General features: G+C 42.3%; 2 protein-coding genes across 10 annotated transcripts in view; both read left to right on the forward strand.

Moving 5' to 3' along the window:
• Positions 1–26,814, forward strand: part of STIM1 (stromal interaction molecule 1) — a 174,735-nt gene that overhangs the window by 11,189 nt on the left and 136,732 nt on the right. The gene's annotated exons all lie outside the window — the stretch shown is intronic.
• On the forward strand, positions 14,487–17,241 carry LOC138384040 (protein-tyrosine sulfotransferase 2). Its single transcript, XM_069469306.1, has one exon. It carries the CDS (start codon positions 14,718–14,720, stop codon positions 15,849–15,851), a length of 1,134 nt encoding a protein of 377 aa, XP_069325407.1. The 5' UTR covers positions 14,487–14,717; the 3' UTR covers positions 15,852–17,241.

A 26,814-nucleotide genomic window follows, 5' to 3' on the forward strand; every position in this document is an offset into this window, starting at 1 on the left:
TTCTATATATTTTTAGTTGTCCAGATAATTTCTTTCTATTTTTAGTAGAGACAGGGTCTCGCTCTTGCTCAGGCTGGTTTTGAACTCCTGACCTCAAGCAATCCTCCCGCCTCGGCCTTCCAAAGTGCTAGGATTACAGGCATGAACCACCGCGCCTGGCCTAGAGTGCTTTTATACAAGGTACAAAGAAGCCCAGTAATATCTGTTGCATATGGTAACAAATATCTGCACCCTGTACTACTCTTTTGGCAATATCAGTTCAGAGCAACAAGAGATCTGTTTGTTGGGGTGTACGGAGTAGGCTTTTGAAGGAGGTGGGTCAGAGCCTTATGCTTTATGTCTCATGATTGATTGGCTCAGCTGGTTGCACTATGGAGTTAGGGCACCCCACAGGCAGGGTAAATGTTTCTGAAGCCTTGTGGGGTTACTTGTGGCCACGTGGAAAGTGCCAAGGGGAAGCTTTCTGGGCACTGAGAATTTGGTAAAGCTTTGACTGTGTTGGCACAACTTGCTAGGGCAGGGAAGGCTTGAATAGGGATGGCTGTGGCCCTGTCATGTTTATCAGAGTGGAACAGATTTATCTTGTGTGAGAGGCCATGCAAGGAAAGACCTGAAGTGAACCAACAGCACTTATATCTTTGTTTTCTGCTGGGGAGCTTGCACTAGAGAAGGTGCAGGTTCTAAAATTTCTCTATGGGTGGTGGTTGCCTTTCTGACCCAGGGTTCTAGCCCCAGACCACCTTGCTCACTTCATCTCCCTCTGTTTTGCTGTCTGCATTCTTGGCCCAGCCAGGCTTTTTTCTTTGTATTCATCTGCAGAACACACCTTTATTTGTACTGTTTCTGTTTTGCTGTTACTTATGTCATTTAACTTTCCTCCCAAAATGTCCTCCCTTGTCTTCCTTTGTTCCTATCTAATCTCCTCAGTCCTCCCTGACACTAATACTGGCCATGAGATACCTCTCATTTTGGATCAAACTCTGGCAGTACTTACTATCTACAATACTCTCTGTGTACTCCAAACCCTGCTGAGCCTCTTATGGTAAGAGGCAGCTTGATGTAGTTTCAAGAGCACTGGGAATGGCTTGAGTTGTTGCTGACAGTATGACTCAAACTACAGTTTCCTTACTTGAAAAATGGAGTTAGAGGAGAGTTAAGGTATATGACAGGGTTGTATAGATTTTAAAACCTTTTTCTTTCTTTCTTTGCTTTTTTCTTTTTCTTTCTTTTTTTTTTTGCACATTTTCCTCTCTTTTGAGGGCAAGAGCTATGTTTCGTTTATTGACCATAGTACTTATCCTCAGTATCTTTAGTATCTATCACAGTGCTGGTCAGAGGGTATGTGTCCAATAGAGATTTGTTGAATAAAAGAATGAATAATAATGAATTGATCCTTGGATTGAATAGGTAAGAGGGGAGAGTGCCAAATGGTTTACATCAGTTCCTATGAAAAGCTTAGACAAGTGTGCCCTGGGATTAGGGGTAGAGTTCACATGATGGGCTTTCTGAGGAGTTCTGTGGGCATTATTTTTCTGCCTGACCTAGTACCCCATGCCTATATATTGAGCACCTACTGAAGCTATGCTGAGAGACAGTTATCAATCACACTGAAGGGTGATTTGGCTATTGATTCTGGCTGGCAGTTTTTTTTTTTTTTTTTTTGAGACTGAGTCTCATTCTTTTGCCCAGGCTAGAGTGCCTAACTCACAGCAACCTCAACCTCCTGGGCTCAAGCAATCCTCTTGCCTCAGCCTCCCAAATAGCTGAGATTATGGGCGCTCACTATCATACTTGGATAATTTTTTGTTTCTATTTTTTAGTTGCCTGGCTAATTTTTTCTATTTTTAGTAGATATGGGGTCTCACTCTTGCTCAGGCTGGTCTCGAACTGCTGAGCTCAAGTGATCCTTCTGCCTCGGCCTCCCAGAGTGCTAGGATTACAAGTGTGAGCCACTGTGCTCGGCCTGGCTGGCAGTTTTAGTTGTTTTTGCCACAGCAATGGTTACCATGAGCAGGTGGCTATAGTAGTAGAGTAGGGCTGTGCTTGAAGAGAACATGAGACCTGTTCTCATGCTTCCTTGAGTCCTGCTGCTCCCTTCATTGATTCCATGGCCCATGTGGGTTTCCCTCAGGACAAACTTGAGGCAGTTGAATGAACAGAATGAACTTTAACTGCTTTTCTTAGATTGGCTTGTGGGATGGAGGAGGGAACCTTCTTTCATGATTCCTACTGCTGGGCTTGTTGGGCGGCAGGGAGGTAGAATAGTCCTGTGAAGATCACTGGTTGGCTTTTAAAATGTTATGTCTGGTGCTGAGAACTCCTGGGCCTCAGAGAACTCTAGCCTGAGCAGACGTCACTTTAAGGCATTGGGGAGGGGCCTCCTGGGAGACTTGATGGAGGAGGCAAAAGAATAAGAGAGTCAATTGTGCTGTCAGCAGTGGCCCAGCTAGGACAAACCTGACTGTTTCCTCTGTTAGCCATATTTACAGAGCTCCTGGCTGCCCTGTGTTGATCTCTGGTGTAGGTAATGACCAGAAATCTCACTGGCAGGCAGGCAGGCAGTTGGGCTGAATTCCAAATCTCATGGCCTCTAACTTTCTCAGTGTGATTCAGTAGCTCTGCTCCTGTTTGGCCTCTCTGGGTTATGTTGGGCCTCTCAGGAAGCTCTCAGAACTCTCATCACTACAGTGTATATTCAAACAAATGTGTCTATGTTTGCCAAGTTCCCAGAGCCAGCTCCTAAAAATATAGTAGCCAGGAGAGATGGGTGCTTTTCGGCTATAATACATACACAGGTTAGACAGCAGCCTGTGTTTGTGTATGTTGCTGGGTGGTCAAATGTGCAGAGGTCTTATTTCAAGCAACTTTCCGCTGACAAGGGCAAAGGTCACTGGAACTCACACTGCATATCTCTGAAGAGATAAATATTTAATTAAGATAAGTCAGATAACTTCAATGATAAGAATGATGATGACAGCTACTATTTATTGAACACCTATGTGGGTGCATTATATCTGCACAATTTTTAAAGGTTGATATTGTTCTCATTTTACAGGTAAGGAAACCATAACTCTGAGAATTTAAGGAAATATTCCCAAAGTGGCTGAGCCAGGATTTGAATTTAGCTTTATCTGATCTCAAGACAAAAACTGTTTCTATTTTTTTATTAAAAAAATGTGTTTTTTGAGATGAGGTCTTGCTATATTGCCCAGGCTGATCTTGCACTCCTGGGCTCAAACTATCCTCCTGCCTAAGCCTCCCATGTACCTGGAACTACAGATGTAGGCCACCATGCCCAGCTGTAAAACTGTATTTATATTTATTTAATAACTTGTGGGGCGGGAAGGACACAGCTGTCTGAATTTAGGTAGAGATATGCCTTTTGATTAAAAATTTTATACTTTATAGAACTAGGAGTGGCATTAGTTTATTTTATTACCTAAGTGGCCTGGAAGAAACTAGGATTAGGATTTGGGGGGTAGGAGAGGGAAAGAGAGGCTGTATTTCACTTATGAATTCTGAATAGGTGGTATCACATTGGTGAGGTGCCTAGCTACAGACTGGTGTATATTTAGTTTGTATCTTCCAAAATTAGTTCTCTGGTTGAGGTGTTGTGGATATAAGCCTTGGGATAGGAGCTGTATCTATGTAGTGTTATTTATCTTTTCAGTCAATATTTAACCTATTTGTTATATTATATGACAATCCCTGCCTAGTAGGACTCAGTATAATTAGAGAGTTAGGATGTACATCTACATTTTATATAGTAATAAGAGCTCGTATTTATTGAGCACCTATTCTGTATTAAGACTGGACTAGGTACTTTCACATACATGATATTATTTAATACTCTCTACAGGTCTCCCATCTTATAGTTTATTGTGCAAGGCAATGTAGGTTCAGTGGCTTATGATTGACTGATAGTCATGTTGGAAGATGCGATCACCTCTGCCTGGGGAGATCAGAGAAGCTTTGGGGAGAAGGTAGCAGCTTAGTGGGTCTTCAGGTACTTAAGGCAGAAATGTAAGGGAGGTTGAGGGAAGCATTCCAGCCATAGGAAATGTCATGAGTAGAGGTATAAAGCGGGAAAAAGAGAAGAGTCTTTGGGAAACATTAGTCCAGATTGGCTGGAGAGTGGAATCTGTGTAGGAGAATATTATAAAATAAGGCCAAAAGGAAAGGAAATTAAGGAAAGATCATAGAGGGCCTCAAATATCAGGTAACGAGTTTAGACTTTATTCTGCAGGTAGTCCTTGCAGGTTTTGAACAGGGTACAGAGAGGGGAGAACCCTCCATTAAAATGCAAGTATTACTGTGTTAATGTTACCCCAGAACTGAGGATCAAAACTTGCTTTTGCTAGCTTTTTAGTATGGATTAGGTTAGCCCCTGGGAGAATGGGGTTACATTCTGAGGTGAGGAATGGAGCCTGGCAAGAGGGCAGTTCTGTTAGCTCGGTTTACCTATGCAGGAAGGGTGTCAGGGCCTCAGGGCATACTCGATACTGCCAACACCCAACTTCTCTTCCGGAGCTGAGTATATGCCTGTACTCTCAGACAAAAAGTCAGAGCTTGGTGAGGCCTGATTCCCCAAAGAATTCAGTGATGAAAATTAGGGCACTTGAGCATATCTAATTGGCTGAACTGTGTGAAGGGCAGACGCTTTCCCTGGGGGCTCCTTTTAATCTCTTGTGATTATAGACTTTTAAGGTTGGACTAATTAAAATGTGCTGGCAGCTGGACTCAATACTTTCCTTGTACTAGGTCCTGCTCTAGCCTCCTGGAGTACCAGAAGTTAGCACAGGGCTGTCTTTTGTGGGGAGCTAAGGAGTGGGTTTCCATTTCCTCATCTACTAAATTTGTATCGATATGATATTTGTCCAGAAAGGGCTGCCAAACATCTTGTGGTGGGGAGAAATTTAGCTGGACACCTGCATGTGGCTTGGATTTGCTACTCTTCTTTTTTTTTTTTTTTGAGACAGAGTCTCACTCTGTTGCCCAGGCTAGAGTGAGTGCCGTGGCATCAGCCTTGCTCACAGCAACCTCAGACTCCTGGGCTCAAGCGATCCTCCTGCCTCAGCCTCCCGAGTAGCTGGGACTACAGGCATGCGCCACCATGCCCGGCTAATTTTTTCTGTATAGATTTTTAGTTGTCCATATAATTTCTTTCTATTTTTAGTAGAGACGGGGTCTTTTTCTTGCTCAGGCTGGTCTCGAACTCCTGAGCTCAAATGATCCACCCGCCTCGGCCTCCCAGAGTGCTAGGATTACAGGCGTGAGCCACCGTGCCGGGCCCTGCTACTCTTCTTAAGGTGCCATTTCAGGTTGATTCTCTGTTTTGGTAGTCCCCCCAGTGGCCTTGCTCTGTTAGCTGGCAATTCCTGGCAGGGATGGGGAATCTTCAACCTTGGGGCCACATGTGGCCTTCTGGATCCTTGAGTGTGGCCTTTTGACTGAGTCCAAATTTTTGGGATTTGATCCATGAAGTTTGGATTTGGTCAAGGGGCCACACTCGGGGATCTGGAGGGCCACGTGTGGCCTTGAGGCTGCAGGTTCCCCACCCCTGTGGGGTATCTTTCCCTGGTGTGTGTTCCTGATCTAACCAGAAAAAGGGATAAGGAAAGGATATTTATTAAGTCCCACCATGTGCCAGGTCAGGGCTAGTGTTTTACACAGCTATCTTTTTTTTTTTAATTTTTAGAGACAGTGTCTCACTTTGTTGCACAGGCTGGAGTGCAGTGGCACAATCATAGTTCACTGTAACCTTGAACTCCTGGGCTTAAGGGATCCTCCCACTTCAGCCTTCTGAGTAGCTGGGACTATGGGTGTGTGTCACCATGCCTGGCTAATTTTTAAAAACTTTTTTGTAGAGACCAGGTCTTGCTATATTGCCCATGCTGGTCTTGAACTCCTGGCCTCATGTGATTCACCCATCTCAGCCTCCCAACGTGCTGGGATCATAGGTGTGAGCCACTGCACCTAGTTCACATCTTTCTTTTCAGGTATGCTTCATAATGCCCATTTTACTGATGAGGAAATAGAATAAGAGAAGGAAAATAATGCCTGATTGTCATTATAGGCTATAAACAACTGAATCAGAATTCAAAGCCAGGTCTCTCTCAGGCCTGTGATTACTTTCCTAAGGTTGTACACATAATTTCATGTCCTCTTATCCTTCTAAGCCTAGCTAATTTCCCACCTCCAGAAAATCTTCAATTCTTTTAGCTAGAATTACTTCTTGTTCTGCATTTTCAGAGCACTCTGCCCCTCTCTCTAATCTGTCTGATATTCAAGTCAGTGAGGCATGGATCTATGTCCCTTATCTGACTACTCCCACTCCTGCAAGATGTGGCACTCAGGGTGTATTTGTTAAAGAATAGAATGTTGGAATTTTAGGTGTCATGACAGACTGGCAAGGGTAAGAGTTTGGGGCAAGGCCTTGGCTAGTTCCCTGAATGAAGGCAGGCCTGTGTCTTTTTGATATGCCCAAATTGCTGTGTTATACCAGAGGCAGTGGGCCTTCTAGGCAAGATGCCTTTTGGTTCCTCAGGAGCAGACATCTCTTTCCTTAGGCCATTTTCTTTGACATCTGGCTTTAGAGTTTGTGTCCTTTTTCTAGTCTCTTTGCAACCTATAGAGTTAGGCTTAATGCCTCCTGGAGTGGAATAATGTGACAGTGCCGTCAGCCTGGCCTTGGTTGCTGGAATATGCCTGTTGACTGTGGTGCTTGAGTTTTTTTGTTTTTTGTTTGTTTGTTTGTGTTTTTTTGCAAAAAACATTCTGAGTTATTAACCCTGCATTTGGGGCTTATACTTTCTGCAAGCTCTGCCTAGTGGTATGTGTCACTTCACAGGATAAAGTCTTTCCGGGAGAAGGCAAGCATGTGTAAACGCATTTTTATAAGTTGAATTATCTTTCTCATGGACTTGAAAAATTATAAAAGTATTTTAGACTTCTTTTTTTAATTTTTTTAATCTTTTTTATTTTTTTTTCTTTTCCTGGCCGCTGGAAGAGATAGACTTTTTTTCTATGCATGTTGTATATGCTTAGTGTTTAACATCAAAAGTTTGTTTCTTTGGGAATAAGTGGAAGTTGGAACATAACAAAATATAGTTAAAACACCTGTAAAGCAAAAAGTGATACAATGTTAATAAAAATAAATTTCACAATAGAGTGAAACAGTGTTTTTTGTTTTGTTTTGATACAATGGGAAATCTGAAATAGCTTAATCAAACAGAAAGATAATGACACAACACCCTTTCTGGTTTCTCTGCAATAGAGAATAGATTATGAAATATTCTTAGGGGGAGAAGAATGCATTCTGGGACCAGGGAGAACTGTGCTGTAGCTCAGTTCCTCTACTCAGTCATGTCCTTAGGTAGGTAACTAAGGTCTGTTTTCCGATGTTTTAAATGGGAATAATACCGACCTTGTTTAATTTTATGAAGGTTAAATAAGATAATGTACATGAAAGTGTTTTGTAAATTCTGAAGTACTGTTTTTGTCATACTTACTGGGTGACTGGAGCCAATTTGCTAGCACTGCAAGGAAGCTTTTGGTTTAAGATATGGCTTGACTTAGGAAGAAGGATGAAGAATTAATGGATAAACAGCTAAATGCTGTTTGGGCAGCAGCCGAGAATTCCTGTGAGGTAAGGGAAAGAACTGCATTCATTTTTTCAATACATATTTATTGAGTCCTGCCTGGTATAGGAGAAAGAAATACCGATGTGATCCTACTAAATGTGCAATGTGCTAAAATATGGAGGCAACTTGGTTTAGAATGAAAACTCCATGAAGACATACATTGCTATATATGTTTCATGCATTGCTATATATTCACCCAAGAGTAGCACCTGGTATGTAGTAGCCTCTCAATAAATATTTGTTGAAAGAAAGGTTAAGCTTTGGAATTGGACAGACGTGGTGCATATTTGCCCTTTACCAGCCCCTTTCCTGAGCACGTTGCTCAGTTTCTTCATTTATAAAATGGGACTAGGATTAGCTATCACACAGAGTTTTAGGAAGATTAAAAAAAACATTTAAAAGCCTTTGTGCAAGGCCCATAGTAAGTGTTCAGTGGAAGATAGTTCTTTCATTTTCCTTTTCTGTTTTGCAAAGTATAAGGAAGCACAGAGGAAGAAGCAGTAAGAGCTGCTTGGGGGAGCCTAGATAATGGCTTCACAGGTTTGATCGGACAGTGTCTTCCTAATGTATAAGATTAGAATTATTAATGTTATTTCCTCACAAAAGGAACCCCCTGGGATTAAGCAGGAATCTTGGAATTGGCATGCTTTACTTCTCTGCATTTCCCATGGTCTTGGTGGGCGGGCTGGCTCCTCTCTTTCTAGGCAAGGTCACATTTGCTCTGCAGGTTTGTACGGAAGTTGTTCCAGAAGCAGCTTCCACTGGAAAGTTTGGACTTAGCTGATTTGGATTGGGCTTTTGTAGCCAGCCATTACTCCCCTACCTCCGACCCTCAAATACCTCAATAATTGTTAGTTATAGCTTTGAAAACATGTACTCAGCTTGACTCCTGTTCCGGATCAGTTGTAAATTCTCATAGGAGGTAGAGCAGAATGTGTTTGCTTGGGTTAATCAGGTATTTATGAGTTGACCTTTACTAGTGAAAACCTAATTTTTCCCTCATGCCTGAGTAACTCTAGCAGGCTGAGGGCCATGTTCTCAGGCATTCCTGGAACTGTTGGAAGTTGCAGCAGGTTTGCCTACCCTTGTCATATATGCACAAGGGCTGGTGGGATTAGTCTGCCCCTCAGCAAGGGTGCCCAGGACCTCTCCCTTTTATCTTGTTGTTTTAAAGCAATGGGCATACCACTCTTCTCTCTCTGATCAGCATTTTAGACTTTGGAGCTTTCTCTTCTGGTTTAGTTTTTCGGGAGAATGAGTAAGCAGAGAGGAATTGTTTGGCCATGAGGTGGAAAGGGCGTCTTGTTTGTGAATTGAAGTCACTTGGCAAGAAGTAGGTAAAGAACATGTTCCTGGATGGGAGTGATCAAGCAGTGAGTAAGTTAGAGTTGGTCTGGGGGTAAAGTCGGCCTGGTGCTCTCTAGGAGTGGAGTCAGCGAGTGTCCTGGCTATGTCCTCAGTGCCTTCCTTTGAGAGCTGAGTGTTGCCACAGGGGATCTCAAATATGGGCTGGGGAGAGGGGAAAGGAGGAGGGTTAAGGAAAGAAGAGACTAAGGGAAGAAAAGGGAACTTTGCTGAGCTGTAACTCTATGCTAGGTGCTTTATACCAATTATTTCCTTTCATCTTCACAACAACCTTGTGATTAAAGATTTCTTTAATCTTTACAACCTTCTATATTATAGTAGAGAAAACAAATCAAAGAGGGCAGATGACTTCCCAAGGGTGTATATCTAGTTAGGGGCAGAACTGAGACCATATCTCAGTAATATTCACAACAACCTTCACAACAAACAAACCAATTTTAACTTACCTAATGCTTGACCACTTCCATCCAGGAACATGTTCTTTACCCATTTTTTGCCAAGTGACTTCATTTCACAATTCATCATTGGACTTGTGATGAAACTGAAGCCCAGAGAGGTTAAGCAACTTTCCCAAGGTCACAAAGCTAGTGAATGATAATAATAATAGTTATCATTTATTGTGTGCCTAGAAGGCACATACCAAGTTTCTTTTTTTTAATCCTGTGAAAGATTATTATTACTTCTGCATTGCAAATGAGGAAACTAGGAATTAGAGAGCTTTGGTTACTTGTGGAAGGTCACTCATCTAGCTGTGTCAATGCAGGGGTTTGAAAGCAGGTCTGTCTGATTACAAATGTGTTCCCTTGATGTCCACATCAGTCTGTAAATGGAAGAGTTGGAATTTCTTTCTTTTTTTTTTTTTTTTTGAGACAGAGTCTCACTCTGTTGCCCGGGCTAGAGTGAGTGCCGTGGCTTCAGCCTAGCTCACAGCAACCTCAAACTCCTGGGCTCAAGCGATCCTCCTGCCTCAGCCTCTCGAGTAGCTGGGACTACAGGCATGCACCACCATGCCCGGCTAATTTTTTGTATATATATATTTTAGTTGTCCATATAATTTCTTTCTATTTTTAGTAGAGACGGGGTCTCACTCTTGCTCAGGCTGGTCTCGAACTCCTGACCTCGAGCGATCCACCCGCCTCGGCCTCCCAGAGTGCTAGGATTACAGGCGTGAGCCACCGCGCCCGGCCTTAAGAGTTGGAATTTCATACAGAGTCATGAAAGCAGGGCTGATGTCTTACCTGTCTCAGTATCCCCATTCCCTAGGACAGTGCTTGCCACATTGTTAGTATTCAATAAATGCTTGCTGTGAAATCTAGTTCTGTTCTCGCCCATAACTCATGTTACCTGCAATGGCTCCCTTTTGCCAACTGCATCCTGCCTCAGCTCCTCAGCTGCTTATCTTCCCTCCATAGTTTAGCCTTTCCCTACCTACCCATCGTGGCCTCCCTAACCTCCCAACACACAGCTTCTCATCCAGCACTGTTGTTCTCCTGCTCTTCTTCACACCTCTTTTCCCTGGCTACATATGTTTGCTCTCGCTACTGCTCTCCATCACCCTCCAATCCTGTCCATTCTTTTTTCTGTACTTGCTCTGACTAATCCCAGAGACTTCCCTTTCCAGAGTATCATCTTCTTAGTCTGTACCCTATAGTTTGGTATCTTAAATATCTACTGTTTCACTTTCTGTTGGTTGCATGGACATTAATCTTCTCCACAGCTAGCTGATGGTAGTCATGTCGTAATGACTCCTCAGATTGGTTTGTGCTCTGCACTTTACAAAGCACTCTCCTATTCAAGACCTGTCTTTTTGCTCACCATGCCTGCAGCAGCTCTGTGACGTATGAGAGGAGGGGATTGTTATCTCTATATTATAGTAGAGAAAACAAATGCAAAGAGGGCAGATGACTTCCCAAGGTTATATATCTAGTTAGGGGCAGAACTGAGACTATATCTCAGGTCTGTTGATTTTTGGTTTGGTGTTTGGTCTGCAGTCCCTTCCACATTTGTGTTTCTCCCTGCCATTTCCCCTCCTGTCTTTAAGGGTCACTCAAGGCAGAACATCTACCTTTTAGGTTTCCAGGAACTTTGGTTGGTGACCCAGGGAATGGCAAAGTAACCATTTCTCAGGTACCTTTCAGTGGCGTCAGTGTTCTGAGTTGCTATTGCTTGCAAGAGGTTCTGTCCCTGTGGCTGCTGGGACTAATGTCGAATTAAGAAGCATTGGATTATTTTGAATGGTCAGAGCACACTCTCACAGAGATCTAGGAAATAGGGCAAAACGTATGGTGCTGGCAGTTGCATGTTGTGTCAATGGCATGAGCTTCCGAAGCAGTCAGACCAGATTTTGAAATCTGGTTTTGCTATGGTTTATTGGCCTCATGACCGTAGGTAAATCATTAATCTCTCCAAGCCTTAGGGCCATTGTGAGAATGTATTTAAGGGCCACATAATGGCCTTAAAAAAAGAAGTATTTGTTCATGATTTTTTATTGCGAATATTACTTGTATATTAATAGGGTGCCTGAAGGGCATAAGAAGCCCACTGACCTTTATGGGTTACTTCTTGTGTCTTGACTTCCAAGCATCTATGATGACTACCTTGGAGCCTATTAGCTGATAGGGGCTAAGCTTGAAAGCTGTACCCAAAGTCTCTAGTCTCCAGGTTTCCAGTGCCTCCTGAGGGCAATGAAAACAGCTTGTGGACAGCTGGGGGATGGTTTCAGTGTCAAACTTTGGGAATAAAATCCCTGCTGTTTTTCTGAAGAACTTTGGCATTAGAATTGTTGCTTCTGGAAAGTCAAGATCCCAGTTATTATTGAGAGATTTTAGGTATTTCTGAAACTAGATATTACTCCAACGGTGTTTGTTAAATACTTCTTTATTCTTCCTAAGCCCCCATCACTCCCCCAAAGAAAATTAAATCAGACTCAGACCATTGTGCAATAGTTGTATCTTTGGCCTCCCTGGCCACCTGGCCTCTAGCTCTCTGCTAGCACCATTCCAAACTGCTGCTTCAAGAAAGGTCAGTCAACCCCTTTCCCCTACTCTCCACCCATGAGCTGGTCTGTGCTGTAAGGGAAACAGGGTGAGATGAAGGGACTACATGGATCCTATTTAAAAGGGAGCTTGCTTTCTCACTGAGGACTTCAGACTGCCTGACACACAGGAAATGACTGACCAAGGGACATAACTCATTGATAAAATGGCAGGTTTGGATGGCTGTGGGATGGGAGAGCAGGCTTTCTGGAGGGGCTGAAAGGGGCAGCTGGATGAGAAAAGTTAGTGACTTTTGAGTTTTGCCTTTTAGAGTATGACGTCACAGGCCTTTTTTTTTTTTTAAATTGAGGTAAAAGTCATATAACATAAAATTAACCATTTTAAAGTACACAATTCAGTGACATTTAGTACTTTCATAGTGTTGTGCAACCACCACCTCTATCTAGTTCAAAACCATTTACATCACCCCAGAGGAAACTCATGCCCGTTAAACAGTTGCCCCTCATTCCCCACTCCCTTTCCCCCGGCATTCCGCATTCTATCTGTATGGATTTACCTATTCTGGGTATTTCATATAAATGGAATCATACAATATGTGACCTTCTGTGTTTGGTTTTTCTCATTTAGCATACTGTTTTGGTGGTTCATCCATGTCGTAGTGTGTATCAGTACTTCATTCCTTTTTATAGCTGGGTAATATTTCAATGTAAATATATACCATTGTTTGTTTATCCATTGGTGGACATTTGGGCTGTTTCCACATTTTGGCTGTTATGAATAATGCTGCTAAGAATGTGTGTGTTCATGTACCTTTTGACTCCCTGTTTTCAATTCTTGTGGGTATTCCACTCCTTTATACCTGTGAGTGGAATTTTTGGGTTATATGGTAATTCTATTTTTAGTTTTTGAGGAACTGTCAAACTGTTTTTCAGAGTGGCTGAACCATTTTATACTCTCACCAGCATGTGCCAGGGTTCTGCTTTATCCACATTTTCACCAACATTTATTTTCCATTTTTTTGATTATAGTCAGCCTCATGGGTGTGAAATGATGCCTCATTGTGGTTTTTTGGGTTTTTTGGTTTGTTTTGTGTTTGTTTAAGATGGGGTCTCATTATGTTGCCTAGACCTGTGTCAAACTCCTGGGCTCAAGCGATCCTTCCATCTTAGCTTCCCGAGTAGCTGGGATTATAGGCGTGTGCCACTGTGGCTGGTGTCATTGTGGTTTTGATACGCATTTCCCTGATGACTAATGTTGATCATCGTTTCATGTGCTTCTTGGCCATTTGTGTATCTTTGGAGAAATGTCTATTCAAGTTCTTTGTCCATTTTTTTATTGTTTTTTTTGTTGTTGAGTTGTAGGAGTTTTTTAATACATTCTGGATACAAGATTTTAATCTTTTTTAAAAACATAATTTTGGGGGAAACTTTTCTTTTCTTTACTTTTTTTTTTTTTGTTGTTTTTTTGAGAGAGAGTCTTGCTCTGTTGCCTGGGGTAGAGTGCCATGGCATCAGCCTAGCTCACAGCAACCTCAGACTTCTGGGCTCAAGCAATCCTTCTGCCTCAGCCTCCCAAGTAGCTGGGACTACAGGCATGCACCACCATGCCCGGCTAATTTTTCTATATATATTTTTAGCTGTCCATATAATTTCTTTCTATTTTTTTTAGTAGAGACGGGGTGTCGCTCTTGCTCAGGCTGCTCTCGAACTCCTGTGCTCAAACAATCTGCCCGCCTCAGCCTCTCAGAGTGCTAGGATTACAGGCCTGAGCCACCATGCCCGGCCTAAAATGTGGTCTCTATTCTTGTCTTTGGAGAATTTACAAATCAGGTAATTTCTTTTTTTTTTTCTTTATTTTTATTTTTATTTTTTTATTTCATCTTATTGTTATGGGGGATACAGAATTGCAGGTTACATACGTTGCCCATGTACCGCCTTTCCCCCCAAGTCAGAGCTCCAGGCGTGTCTGTTCCCCAGGTAGTGCGCGTTGCACCCATCATGTAGGTATATATTCCTCCCTTCCCCCCCCTTCCCCAGTCAGCACCTTCAAGTGTTACCATTCCCCAAACGGTGCGCAATGCACTCATTGTGTAGGCATACCCCCATCCCCTCCCCCACCCCCCACCTCATGGTGTCGTTCCCACAAATCAGGTAATTTCTTAACTAGTTAGCAGCTAAATACAAAAGGATGTGTTAAAGAAAGAGAAAGGTGAAATTAGTGTACACTGGAGTCATGCAGGAAGACATTCTGAAGGAGAGAGTATTTGAGTGGGCCCTGAATACAGAATGAATAGATTGAGATTAGTTTTTTTTCATGCTACTTTAATGAAATCTTTTCTTTTTTTCTTACATCCAGTTGTGACTCTACTCTTTTGAAGTCCCTTAACTATTTATCTGGACCTAATTTATGGTTATTAACACATTTTGCCTTTATTAGAATCATCTATGTGTAGCATAGTGGTTAAGAAAGCAGACTTTGGCCCCTCCCCCTGCCGGGGCGGCTGGCGAGCCGGGAGTCACTGCGCGTGCGGGCAGCTCGCTACGCTCCGGTACAGGCTCTGCTGGCAGACAGCTTTGGTGAGCAGGTACAAGGGCCGCAGGCCTGAGATTAGAGTGTCCCGGGGAGATGTGAGCCCGGCAGGCCGCCCGCTGGCCTGTCGCTGAAGTCGCGGAGTCGGGTCCCCAGGCCGGGTCTGCCCCACCCCCGACCCGGCATGCGGCTGTCCATGCGCAGAGCGCTGCTGGCCGCCGGCTGTGCCTTGGCCCTGGTGCTGGCGGTGCACTTGGGGCACCAGGTGCTGGAGTGCCGGGCGGTGCTGGCGGGCCTGCGCAGTCCCCGGCCGGTTGTGCGGCCGGAGCAGGAGGAGCTGGTGATCGTGGGGGCGGACCACGCGGAGTACCGCTATGGCAAGGCCATGCCGCTCATCTTTGTGGGCGGCGTGCCCCGCAGTGGCACCACGCTGATGCGCGCCATGCTGGACGCCCACCCTGAGGTGCGCTGCGGCGAGGAGACGCGCATCATTCCGCGCGTACTGGCCATACGCCAGGCCTGGTCCAAGTCTGGAGATGAGAAGCTGCGGCTGGACGAGGTGGGCGTGACGGAGGAGGTGCTGGATGCAGCCATGCAGGCCTTCATCCTGGAGGTAATCGCCAAGCACGGCGAGCCGGCGCGCGTGCTCTGTAACAAGGACCCCTTTATGCTCAAGTCCTCGGTTTACCTGTCGCGCCTATTCCCCAACTCCAAGTTCCTGCTGATGGTGAGGGACGGCCGGGCCTCGGTGCACTCCATGATCACGCGCAAGGTCACCATCGCTGGCTTTGACCTCAGTAGCTATCGCGACTGCCTCATCAAGTGGAATAAGGCAATCGAGGTGATGTACGCCCAGTGCATGGAGGTGGGCAAGGACAAGTGCCTGCCTGTGTACTACGAACAGCTGGTGCTGCACCCACACCGCTCCCTCAAGCTCATTCTCGACTTCCTTGGCATCGCCTGGAGTGACGCTGTTCTGCACCACGAGGACCTCATTGGCAAGCCAGGTGGCGTCTCCCTATCCAAGATTGAGCGGTCCACGGACCAGGTCATCAAGCCTGTGAACCTGGAAGCGCTCTCCAAATGGACTGGTCACATCCCTGGGGACGTAGTGCGGGACATGGCCCAGCTCGCCCCCATGCTGGCTCGGCTCGGCTATGACCCCTATGCAAACCCACCCAACTATGGTAACCCAGACCCCATCGTCATCAACAACACACACCGGGTCTTGAATGGGGACTATAAAACACCCGCCAATCTGAAAGGATATTTTCAGGTGAACCGAAACAGCACCTCCTCCCCCTTAGGAAGCTCATGATTTCCAGATCTCTGCAAATGGCTTTGTTGCCAGGAAGAGAAGAAACCGCATTCGAATGGAAATTGGACCGCTAATCGAAGCATATTGCTTGCAATTAATTGCCAAAAGAGGACTGCTAATGAAGAACATATTTGCATATGTTTGCAAAAGTTGAATCATTGAAAACATACCTTGAAACTATCCGTGGACACTCTAGGGTAGAGATCAAAGAGTATGGAAGTAGTCTAGCTTTTGAAATTTAGGTGTTTTATATTTTTCCCCTCAAGAATTTTTTTTTAAGAAATGGGATCTGCCATCCTCCTTAATTTGCAGGACTGCTTGGGTGGCTTTGTTTGCTGGGACAAGGCCCATAACCTGTGCCTCTCCTATTGACCCTTACTTTGAATTCAAAATATCTATTTAAGAATTTAATATATGAGGCTTTCTTTGATTCCTCCTCAGTTCTATTCAGTTTCACAGAGAAAAGAAATATATGAATTTGAATAAAGTGAACAAAAAAAAAGAAAGAAAGCAGACTTTGGAGTCAGATTTTTTTGGGTTTAAATGTTGGCTCTACTTACTAGCTGTGACCTTAGGGAATTTATTAAACTTCTAAAAGCCTCAATTTTCCCACCTATAAAATGGGAATAGTGCTCATATAGGATTATCATGATTGAAAAAGATAATCCCTAAAAGGTCTTGATGAGTGACTGGCTTATTGTAAATATTCATTAAATGTTAGCTATAATCATTCTAATAACCTTATACTTCTAGACTAGTGCTGTCCAGTAGAACTTCTGTGATGATGGGACTGTTCTATATCTGTGATGTCCAATATATTAATAGTAGCCGCTAGCCACTGGGCTTCTGCAGCTGTGTTGGAGAGTAGCGCTGATCATGAAAGGTCTTAAAAGTAATTTTAAAAGTAATTTGGCTTCAAAACGTAAACATAGAGTTACCATAGGACCTAGCTATTTTGCTTCTAGCTATATACCTGTGAGAGTTAAAAACATGTTCACAACAAAAACTTGTAGATGAATGTTTGTAATAGCATTGTTCATAATATTCAAGAAGTGGAAACAACCCAAATGTCCATCAACTGATAAATAAAAAATGTGATATATTCATATAGTGGAACATTATTTAGCTATAAAATGGAATGAAGTACTGATACATGGATGAACCTTGAAAACATGCTAAGTGAAAAGGCCACATATTATATGATCCCATTTATATGAAGTGTCCAAAATAGGCAAATCTATAGAGACAGAAAGAAAGTAGATTAATTATTGCCAAGATCTGGGGGGAAGGGGTAATGGGAAGTTGCTGCTAATGGATATGGGATTTGTTTTTGGGGTGATGAATTAGATTGTGGTGATAGTTGTACAACCTTGTGATTATACTAAAAACTGCTGAATTACATAATCTAAAAGGAGTAATTATATTGTTTGTGAATTATATCTCAATAAAAACAAAGATAATTTGAGTTTGCTGAGAATTATTGGTTTTAAGACAGTTGTAGAAAATTGTAATTTATTTTCTTTTCTGATTGAAAGTTTTCCTCCAGGATTTCAGCGCGCAAAGGTGAGACTTACGGGCCCATCCAGTTTTGGATGTGAGCCTTCAGAACATGATCTTAGACATGGGGCCACCAGTGGGTGGGTGGAGGATGCAGCATTGTCCAGTTTTGGTGGCTAAGGATTGGCATGGATGAGTCATTCCTCACAGTTTGAGGGATGTGGGATGTGAGGAATGAACTGTTGTCTCTGTGCTGATGACATCTGGAATATCCCGCTATTGTAGGCCAAATATAGGGCTGAACCATTTGGCCTGAATTCTTTATGGAGCATTCCCTGGGAACCAGCTGAGGAGATGGAGAAAGAGAGACAACCTAAGCTTGTGGGAACAATCAGGTGAGAGATGCCAGTGACAGACATTCTTTTCACTGATGACCAATTAAAAGCTTGAGAGAAAATGATTTTTTTCACTCTATGAACACCTTTGGTGGACTTCTTTGTGGCTAGTATTGTGTTTTGTGCTATAAGAAGAGAGACTTGGGCCATATACCCAAGGAATTCCCAAACAGACCTAGGAGGTGAAACAAATATCTAGGATGATAAGGATCCAGGGTCTAGTTTAGATAGGATTGTGCACAGAGGAGGGAGAGATGACTATGAGCTTGGTAATAAGAAGAGGCTTGGGAAACCCAGCCTGAGTCCAGGGCCAGAGGGCAGCATGCACTGGGTGAAGACCTTCAGGAAGAGTAAGGCAGGATACATTCTTGTCTTTATACTTCCTGTCCTATTTCTGTACCTGTTCACTTTTGTTCTCCAGCAAACTGGCCGTTAAGCATCTGTTCTGAGCCTGGCCCTACACAGGGCAAGACTGGAAACATGGGCATTATGAAACCTTGGCCCTGCATCTAGAAGTGCTTAATAAATTGGGGGACATAGACCTGGAGAAAATGGACTCTATAATGGCGTGGGTCAAGGTAAGTAATAGAGATGGACTTGGTATGTGAGACTACAGACTGACGGACTCTGACTTTGGATTAGGTAAGCTTGCCCTTAAATAAGCATTGAGATGGGACCTGGATGGAGGAACCTGTTAAGGTCATTGCCAGAAGAGGAAGCAGAGGTACAGAATGGTTCTTTGGGGTGTGGGCTGCTTTGGAGACTTTCATTTCACTTTCAAATTTGATGGAGGAATAGAGGTTCTGTGTCCAGAAATCTCTTTCCCCACCACTCTTCCAAGCAGTGCTGGACTGACTGCAGAAGACCCTTTATTGTGCTGCACTTGTTCCATTGATCTTTTGGAAAGATGAAACCTGAGATGTGCTAGAGCTATGCCAGTTGCTACAAAGCCAGAAACAGGTGAGGCTTCCAACCCTGCTTGAGTTAAGGAGTGAGGGTTTTGTTCTCTTCAGCCAGTTTAAGGACTGCCTTTACTGTGAAACTGGTTAAGTAGTCAACATTGCTTGTTTTTCATTTGGGGCTATTTTCAGCCCTGGAGCCCAGCAAGGTGGAATGATTAAGATGCTTTTGTGGGATTCAGGCTTTTGCTAGATCCTATTTGCCAGGATATGTGCCCAGAATTTTCCAGGAGATCAGCTTTTCCATACAAGAAGTGCTAAAACAAAGGAGCACTTCCCTTCCTTCTCAATGAGCAGTATTAGAAAATGAGAGTGTGTTCAGTTTAATAGTACAACTCAGGTCCTTAGTAGAGATGCTGCAGAGTCTGGAACATTGCCCATTGCCATATAGTGTTTTTTTTTTTGTTGTTGTTGTTGTTTTTAGACAAGGTCTTGCTTTACCCAGGCTGGAAGCAGTGGTACAATCATAGCTCACTGCAGCTTTGAACTCCTGGGCTCAAGTGATCTTCCTGCCTCAGCATCCCAGGTAGCTGGGACTACAGGTGTGTGCTACCATGCCTGGCTAATTAAATTTTTTTTTTTTTTTTTTGTAGAGATGAGATCTTGCTATGTTGTTCAGGTTGGTCTTGAACTCCTGATCTCAAGTAATCCTCCCACCTCAGACTCCCAAAATGCTAGGATTACAGGTGTGAGCCACTGTGCCCAGCCTATCTAGACTCTTTTTTGAGATTCTAGCCTCTTGGCTAACAGACACCTAATGGGGTATATGACCTTGTTTTTAATATTGTGGAGGTGAGTAGGGCTAGTCTCTGTCTTTTCAAAGTCAACAGGAGGTGCAGTTATCTAGGCTGGGTACTGATAATATAGATAAGGAGAATAGAAGGTGCATAACTTTGAAGAACTATCATTGATTGGGGAGGTGAACAGGCGTTACAGGATAGTAAGTGTTAAAGGAGCTGTAAAAGCAAGGAGGGGGTCCTTTTACTTTGTGAGGGGTATATTGAGCAGGGACTTTTACTTTGAGGCTTCAACTCCTATTCTTCCTTTCCATAGCTGTAGCTCCTCATTGGAATCTCCCTTACCACCTGACCATATGTGTTGAGTGTCATGATTATTACCTTTTCATCAAAATTGCTACTCTTTGAGAGATTAGATATTCTTTTTTTCTTGCTGCCTGTTAGATGTCTGACCTGGACCATGTCACTTACTCTCTCTGGACCTCAGTTGCATTATCTATAAAATGAAGCTAATGATAAGTATTTTGCAATCTGAGAGCAGGGGGCCAGTCCAGGTGGTGATCTCTGCGGGTCCATTTGGTTTTCCCAGATCTATGGGATCATCCCTTCTGTGATCATCTCTTTCTGGTACTAATGTAGGGATGGACATCCAAGAGGCTTTAAGTTTGTCACAGAGATTGCTGAGGGTATTTTATGGCACTTCAGAAGTCTTTAGAACTTTTTCTGTCACCTTTGTTAGAGCTACATACCCTACCAGCCTCTTGGACTGAATCAATCTTCCCAGTCTGGTAGTGAGGATTTGGCTGAAGTTTTAAGCTCAAGAGGATATTGTATTTAAATGTATTTTCTAGTACAGTTTCTTTCATCATCCCCTAGGTCAACTAGAGGTAGTGGTTTCCTGATTTTGCTTCGGGAAGGCGTTGTTTGAGCAGTGGGATTGGACCTCACCCTTAGGACTTTCACCTCTTTAGGCATTGGGCCAGAATTCTAAAGTTCCATGAAATATTGTGTTTATGTACAATATCAACTTGAGCTCTAAACTTGTAAAATAATCAACTTTGGTAGGACTTGGGATTCCATGGGACCTACCTGGAAGTCACAGGAACTCTGAGCTACAGCTAAGTTCACCCCTGATCAGATACTTAATAATGTTAATTATTATGATAGAAAAACAAATGTGTACCGAGTACTTATGTGTCAATTACAGGTTTATTTAATTCTCACAACAGCCAATGACATAGATATTGTTATTCTCATTTTATAGATGAAGAATCTAAAGTCATATATCTAGTACTTGGTGGAAGTAGGACTCAAACCTAATTAGAATTTCATGTTTTAATTCCAAAGCATATGTTTTTAACTACTGCACTATGTTGCTTCCCCCATGGTCTGGATATATATTTATATTTTGGTGGGCCAGGCTGTTTTCTTTGGAAGGAGAGAGATGTGGTTACTGGCTATCTCTTCCTTAGTACCTGAATCATTTATTTTTGGAATGCCTGCTGAGTGCCAGGCACTGTTTAGATACCAGGGATACTAATTCAATTAGTATTTTTATTTATTCAATAAAAAAAGGTAGTATAGCATGAAGTTAAGTACATAGCGCTAGATCCCAAGTCCTGGCTCCACTTTCTAATAGCTTTGTGGTCTTGGACAAGTTATTCAGCTTTTCTTGAATCAGTTATTATTAATGTTTAATGCCCTTAGAATAGTGCCTGGCACAGAATTAGTGCTCAATAATATTAGCCATTATTAGTGTTATTTCTTTTTTTTTTTTTTTTTGAGACAGAGTCTCGCTCTCTTGCCGGGGCTAGAGTGCTGTGGCGTCAGCCTAGCTCACAGCAACCTCAAACTCCTGGGCTCAAGCAATCCTTCTGCCTCAGCCTCCCGAGTAGCTAGGACTACAGGCATGTGCCACCATGCCCGGCTCATTTTTCTATGTATATTTTTAGCTGTCCATATGATTTCTTTCTATTTTTAGTAGAGACGGGGTCTCGCTCTTGCTCAGGCTGGTCTCAAACTCCTGAGCTCAAACAATCCGCGCCCGCCTCTCGGCCTCCCAGAGTGCTAGGATTACAGGCGTTAGCCACTGCGCCCAGCCAAAGTCCAAGTTCTTTAATGTGGCATACAAGTAGGGTGATCATCTTTGCCTGGAATAGTTTTTGTTTACATCTATTTTTCTGGCCCTCTTTTACTCTCAGAGGTGACCCTGTTTAGAACATAAATTACATGGTTGTTCTTCATATGAGTCCCTCCATGATCTGACCTCTTTGTATTGCTCCAGTCTCAACTTTAGACATTGCTTCACAAGCATCTTACTTAAGTGTTTCTGTGAAATACTTGTCATTTCCTAAAGTTATGTCATTTTTTTCCTGAGTCTTTGCATATGCTATCCTCCTTTCACCTCCATGTCTCTTTTCCTACCACTGCTCTCCTGGTATGTACCTATTACTTTTTCAAGATATACTTCAGTTATCTTCTCTATGAAGATTTGGACTTGCATGCCTACCTAGATTGTTCATTTTCTCTTCTGTGCCATTACCTTATTAGCTTAGCCCTTCGTTATGATTCTTATCATCATTGTAGTGTAATTGTTTACTTTTATGCCCTCCTGCAAGATTTGGAATTGCTAGAGGGCAGGGACTGATTACTCTTTATTTCTTTTTTTAAAAAAAATACTGAGTTATGGCATATATACAATAAAATGAATCAAATGCTTGATGAATTTTTACCAATGTGTATACCTATATGACTACCATTCAGATCAATATACAGATACATTTCTACATCTGCAGAATCTAGCATTGAGGTTAGCAAGCATTTTCTGTGAAGGTCCAGATAGTAAATATTTTAGGCTTGATGGTTCACAATGGCAAGTTGTAGCAGGAAAGCAGCCATGGACAATATTTAAATGAACATGTGTGGTTGTGTTCCATTGAAACTTTATTTACAAAAACAGGGTGTTGTATTGGATTTGGCCTCAGGGCCACAGGCTGATCCCTTGTCTAGCACAGTGTCCAAGGACAAAATAGAAATTCAGCAAATGTTTGTTGAATTGTAGACAAAGACCTTGATCTGAGAAACTTTTTCGTGATTGTCTAGCAGTGGGGCAGCTAGTATCTCCAGGGTAGGGCTGTGCTTTTGAGAGGTACTTCTTGGAGCAGCTGCCTTTTGGCAAGTTGTTGGTGTTCATAGGGAATAAAAATATCACCCCTCAATCACTCTCCTAATTTTGTTGGCCTGTGGTTTCTAGAACCTTAGGCATCCACAAAAGCAGTAAAGGGATATTGTATCTTACTTGTTTTGTCCCCAGTGCCTAGCTAGCATGGATGGATGAGGATGCTTAGTAAACATTTGTTTTTGAATGAATAAATGTATTTAAGTTGCTTTTGATATTTTAACAAGCCAAATGGAAATTGTACATTTACCTACAATAAAAGTATCTTTGATTTTGGTTTCAGTTATGCCAGTTTTGTGTGAACACCAGTTTGCTCATGCTGATTGGTTTTTTGACTGGCAGTTGAAGGCATTATGGGATATAAACCTGTCCGGTGAGTGAGTGACCTTGGACACAAATACAGAGCCAAAATAAGCAACTGGTAGCAGGGCCCAGTGCTTGAATATCTACATGTTTGCTTTCACTTTCTTGCTCATTAGCAATATTAACTCATAACAATATTAATATGAAGCTTTGATAATTGTATATGGTTGGTTAAAATCTGGATCAACATTTTGAAAAGAAAAAGTAGTGATTACAAACACAACTGAAAAGGTTGAATTATTTCTCAATAAATGCATTTTGCTTATAGACAAAATCATTCAAAACATGAAGGGCTGTGAAGGATAATCTGTTTACAAAAAGGATAGGTCCCACTATTTCTGACTTAGGAATAAGGCAGTTAAACTGTCACTGACACTATGATTTTTTTCTCCCTAATGGTTGGCCTTCATCACAAGTGCCTTTTACTTCTTAATTTTTTTTCTTAATCACTTGGCACTGTTAGTTTAGAGACCTAGATCTTAGGGTGAGGGTAAATTTTCAAGTAATCTCTGTGGTATTTTCCCAACCTTCTTCCCTAACCCCATAACTACCACACACATACACTAGAGCTGGCCAGGCATACGGGGATTGCCCACTGAGTGAATCTTAATTCCTGCCTCTCATTTCTTCACAGAATATTTATGTGTATTTGCTGAAGATTGGAAGGGATCGGCGTGAAGGGTGCGGGTAGGGTGAGGGTTGACTAACGTTACTGTCAGGAATAAAAGGCAAATTGTCTCCTAAGTGGCCCTAACAATGATCATATATACTTTTTAGAATATAAAATACTTTCAGTCTCTTACTTTATTTGATCTTCATTGCTAATGTGGGAGGTAGCCCTATTTGCACAGTGTAAGATGAAGCTTGGAGGGTTTCTTTAAGGTATCATGCTATCAAGGCAGCAGAGCCAAGATGTGAAGCCAGGTTCTCTTAGTAACTGTGTTTTTTCTAATGCAGCAGTGGTTTTCAAACTGTTTTCAGGTGTCCTAGGGCTTCCCAGAGGTGCTTAAGGAATCACCGTGGGAGAGATAAGTCATATAGAAAGCTCTAGGCTCCTCTCACATGTCTCAACCATAGCATCTCTACCTTCACACTTAGCTCATGTTTTTCCTTTTGAAAAAAGGTCTTGCTCTTTTACATGGGCTAAAGTGCAGTGGCATCATCATAGCTCACTTCAACCTCAAACTCCTGGGCTCAAGTTTATCTTCTTGCCTCAGCCTCCCAGGTAGCTAGGACTATAGGTGCACACCACTGGGCCTGGCTAATTTTTAAATTTTTATAGAGATGGGGGTCTCGCTATGTTGCTCAGGCTGTTTTCTAACTCCTGGCCTCAAGCAATCCTCCTGCCTCAGGCTCCCAAAGTGCTATGATTATAGGTGTGAGCCACCACACCAGGCCTTAGTTTTTTAACTAAATAAAAAAAGTTTTTAAGAAAACTTTTTTCTTATGGAAAATTTTAAACTAGAGAAGTATAATATGTATTATACCTTATATATTATATAATGTACATATTACATAATCTTATACTACATAATATATGTTCATTATATGATATGCATAATGAACCTTCTTATATCCATTACTCACCATCTACAATGGTGCACTTGTGGCCAATCTCATCAATCTTGTTTTATCTTTACTCTCCCACCCGCCTTGGATTATTTTTGAAGCAAATTCCAGATGTATCATTTCATTTGTAAATACTTCAGTATATATCTCTGAAAGAACTGTATTTGAAAATATAACCAAAATATCATTTTCATGCCTAAAAAATAATAAACCCTTATTATCATCAACTAGACAGTGTTTATTTATTTATTTATTTATTTTATTTATTTATACCCAGAGCCACACCCAAGGAGCCTAGAGCAAGTGGACTCCAACTAGGTAGTGTTTAAATTTCCCTTAATGACTGAATTTTTTTTGAAAAGTTGGTTTGTTTATATCAGTATCCAAAATAAGGTCTACCTGTTAGTTGATCTAAATCTCGAGTCTCTTCTAATTCATAGCTTCCTCCGTTTTTTTTGTTTTCCTTGCAATTTTGTGTTGAAGAAACTGGATCATTTGTCCTGAAGAGTTTCTCAATTTCTAGATTTTGCTTATTGTCTCCCTATGGTGTTATTTAAAACATTTCTATGTCCCCTGTATTTTTAGTAAATTGATAGTTGAATTCCGAGGCTTGATCAGATTCAAGTTCAATCTTTCTCCTTTTTTTTGGAAAAATATCCAACTATATCTGATTTTCTCTCTTTTTGTAACGATTAGTGAGTGGGCTCAGGTGTTCTCCACTTGATCTATTCATTAAAATATTTCCCATCAACTATTTGCCTAATGATTTTAGGAGCCTTAGATAACTTACTACCTAGATCCATTACTTTATTAGAGACCTAATTAGATATTGAGGCTCCTAATTAGATTTAATTTGAACTATATTTGAAAAAGAGGGTTCCATTATTTAAAAATAAGTTTTGAAAACTATTGGATTGTAGCAATTCTCTGAAAGCACCAATTGTGATAAGAACCAGGAACTGTGAAGTGGGGACAGTGACTGTAACTTGTAAGACGTTTTAAACCCTTTCTTACTTCCTCTTATTTGTTGTTTTTGGCTTACATTCTTTCCCAACCCAACAGTTAGGCTCTTACAACAAAAAGGGCCCATATGTTTAAACTTTTGAAGGGGGAGAGGGATGGACTGTCTTACCCTAGAGTCAGTCTTGGGAAAGGGAGCCCCAAGGGATGGAGTAGCTCTGCTTTAATGAGCAAAGGAAGTGATTAAGTCCCCGGGGCCTATGCAGCTTGAAGAACCTGAAAAGTGGCCTTGGAAGCATCTAAGACTAGACACTTTCAGCTAAGCATGAGAGGACCAGTCCCTTTTTCTTAACCCTACAGCCTAAGGGGGCTCCCTTGTTCTATCCAAAAGGCCTGGCTAGTCAGGCTTCAGTTGCATCACATCTGACATGTCCCAGGCCCACGATCCTGTTAGCTGTGTTTAGGGCTGATTCCTAGGATAACCTCAGGATAAGCTGCAACGGGCTTCTTGTTTTGGGCTCTGTTCTACAGAAGGCCAAGGGCAGGAACCTCTTAGCAATAGCTTTGGCTGATCCTTGGCCAGCAACACCTTATGTCACTCTGGCTAAGAGGAGCTGCTGTGGAGCACTTGGTGTTCTCTAGCCTTAACAGAGGTCACAGGCAGACAGGGCAGGGGAGCAAGGCCTTAATTAGCTAGGGCCTCCTGGAGCAAAGCTACTTGGCAGTGTCTTACCTCAGCTCCTTGGTGGGATTGGCTCCTTCTGCTGGTGACAGTGCAAATACTCTTTCTCTTTATAGCTTTTAGATCTCTGGGAGATCAGTCGTCTTCCTTGAGCTTCAAGACACTTCTTTGCAATGTGGTTCAGGGCTGATTTTAAAAGCCAGATTGACAAAAATTCCTTCCATCTGTATAGTACTTTTTAGTCACTCAAGCACATTTTATTTAATTTGTTTTGAACCAACAGTCCTGTGAGTTAAGCTCAGAAAGGAGAAGTGCTTAAGATTATTGCTAATTAGACTCTGGAGTCCCAGATTAATGGTCTTTCTACCAGTATCTGTAGGACAAAGGAAAAGGAGAAGAATGGTAAATAAAATTGAGTTACTTCTGTGTACCAGGCACTGTATTATAAGGTGCTTAGCTTAGTTTTCTCCCAACATTATGTAGTAAAATATTTTAAGCTCTATTTTGATGATGGGGAAGCTGAGTCTCAGAGTGGTTAATTGACTTAAGATCACAGATATAAGAAGTGGCAGAGCCTGGATTCAGATCTAAGTCTATTTGACTTCAAAGCCTGTGTCTTTCTA

This window comes from Eulemur rufifrons, chromosome 6, assembly GCF_041146395.1.
Source record: "Eulemur rufifrons isolate Redbay chromosome 6, OSU_ERuf_1, whole genome shotgun sequence".
Taxonomy (NCBI): domain Eukaryota; kingdom Metazoa; phylum Chordata; class Mammalia; order Primates; family Lemuridae; genus Eulemur; species Eulemur rufifrons.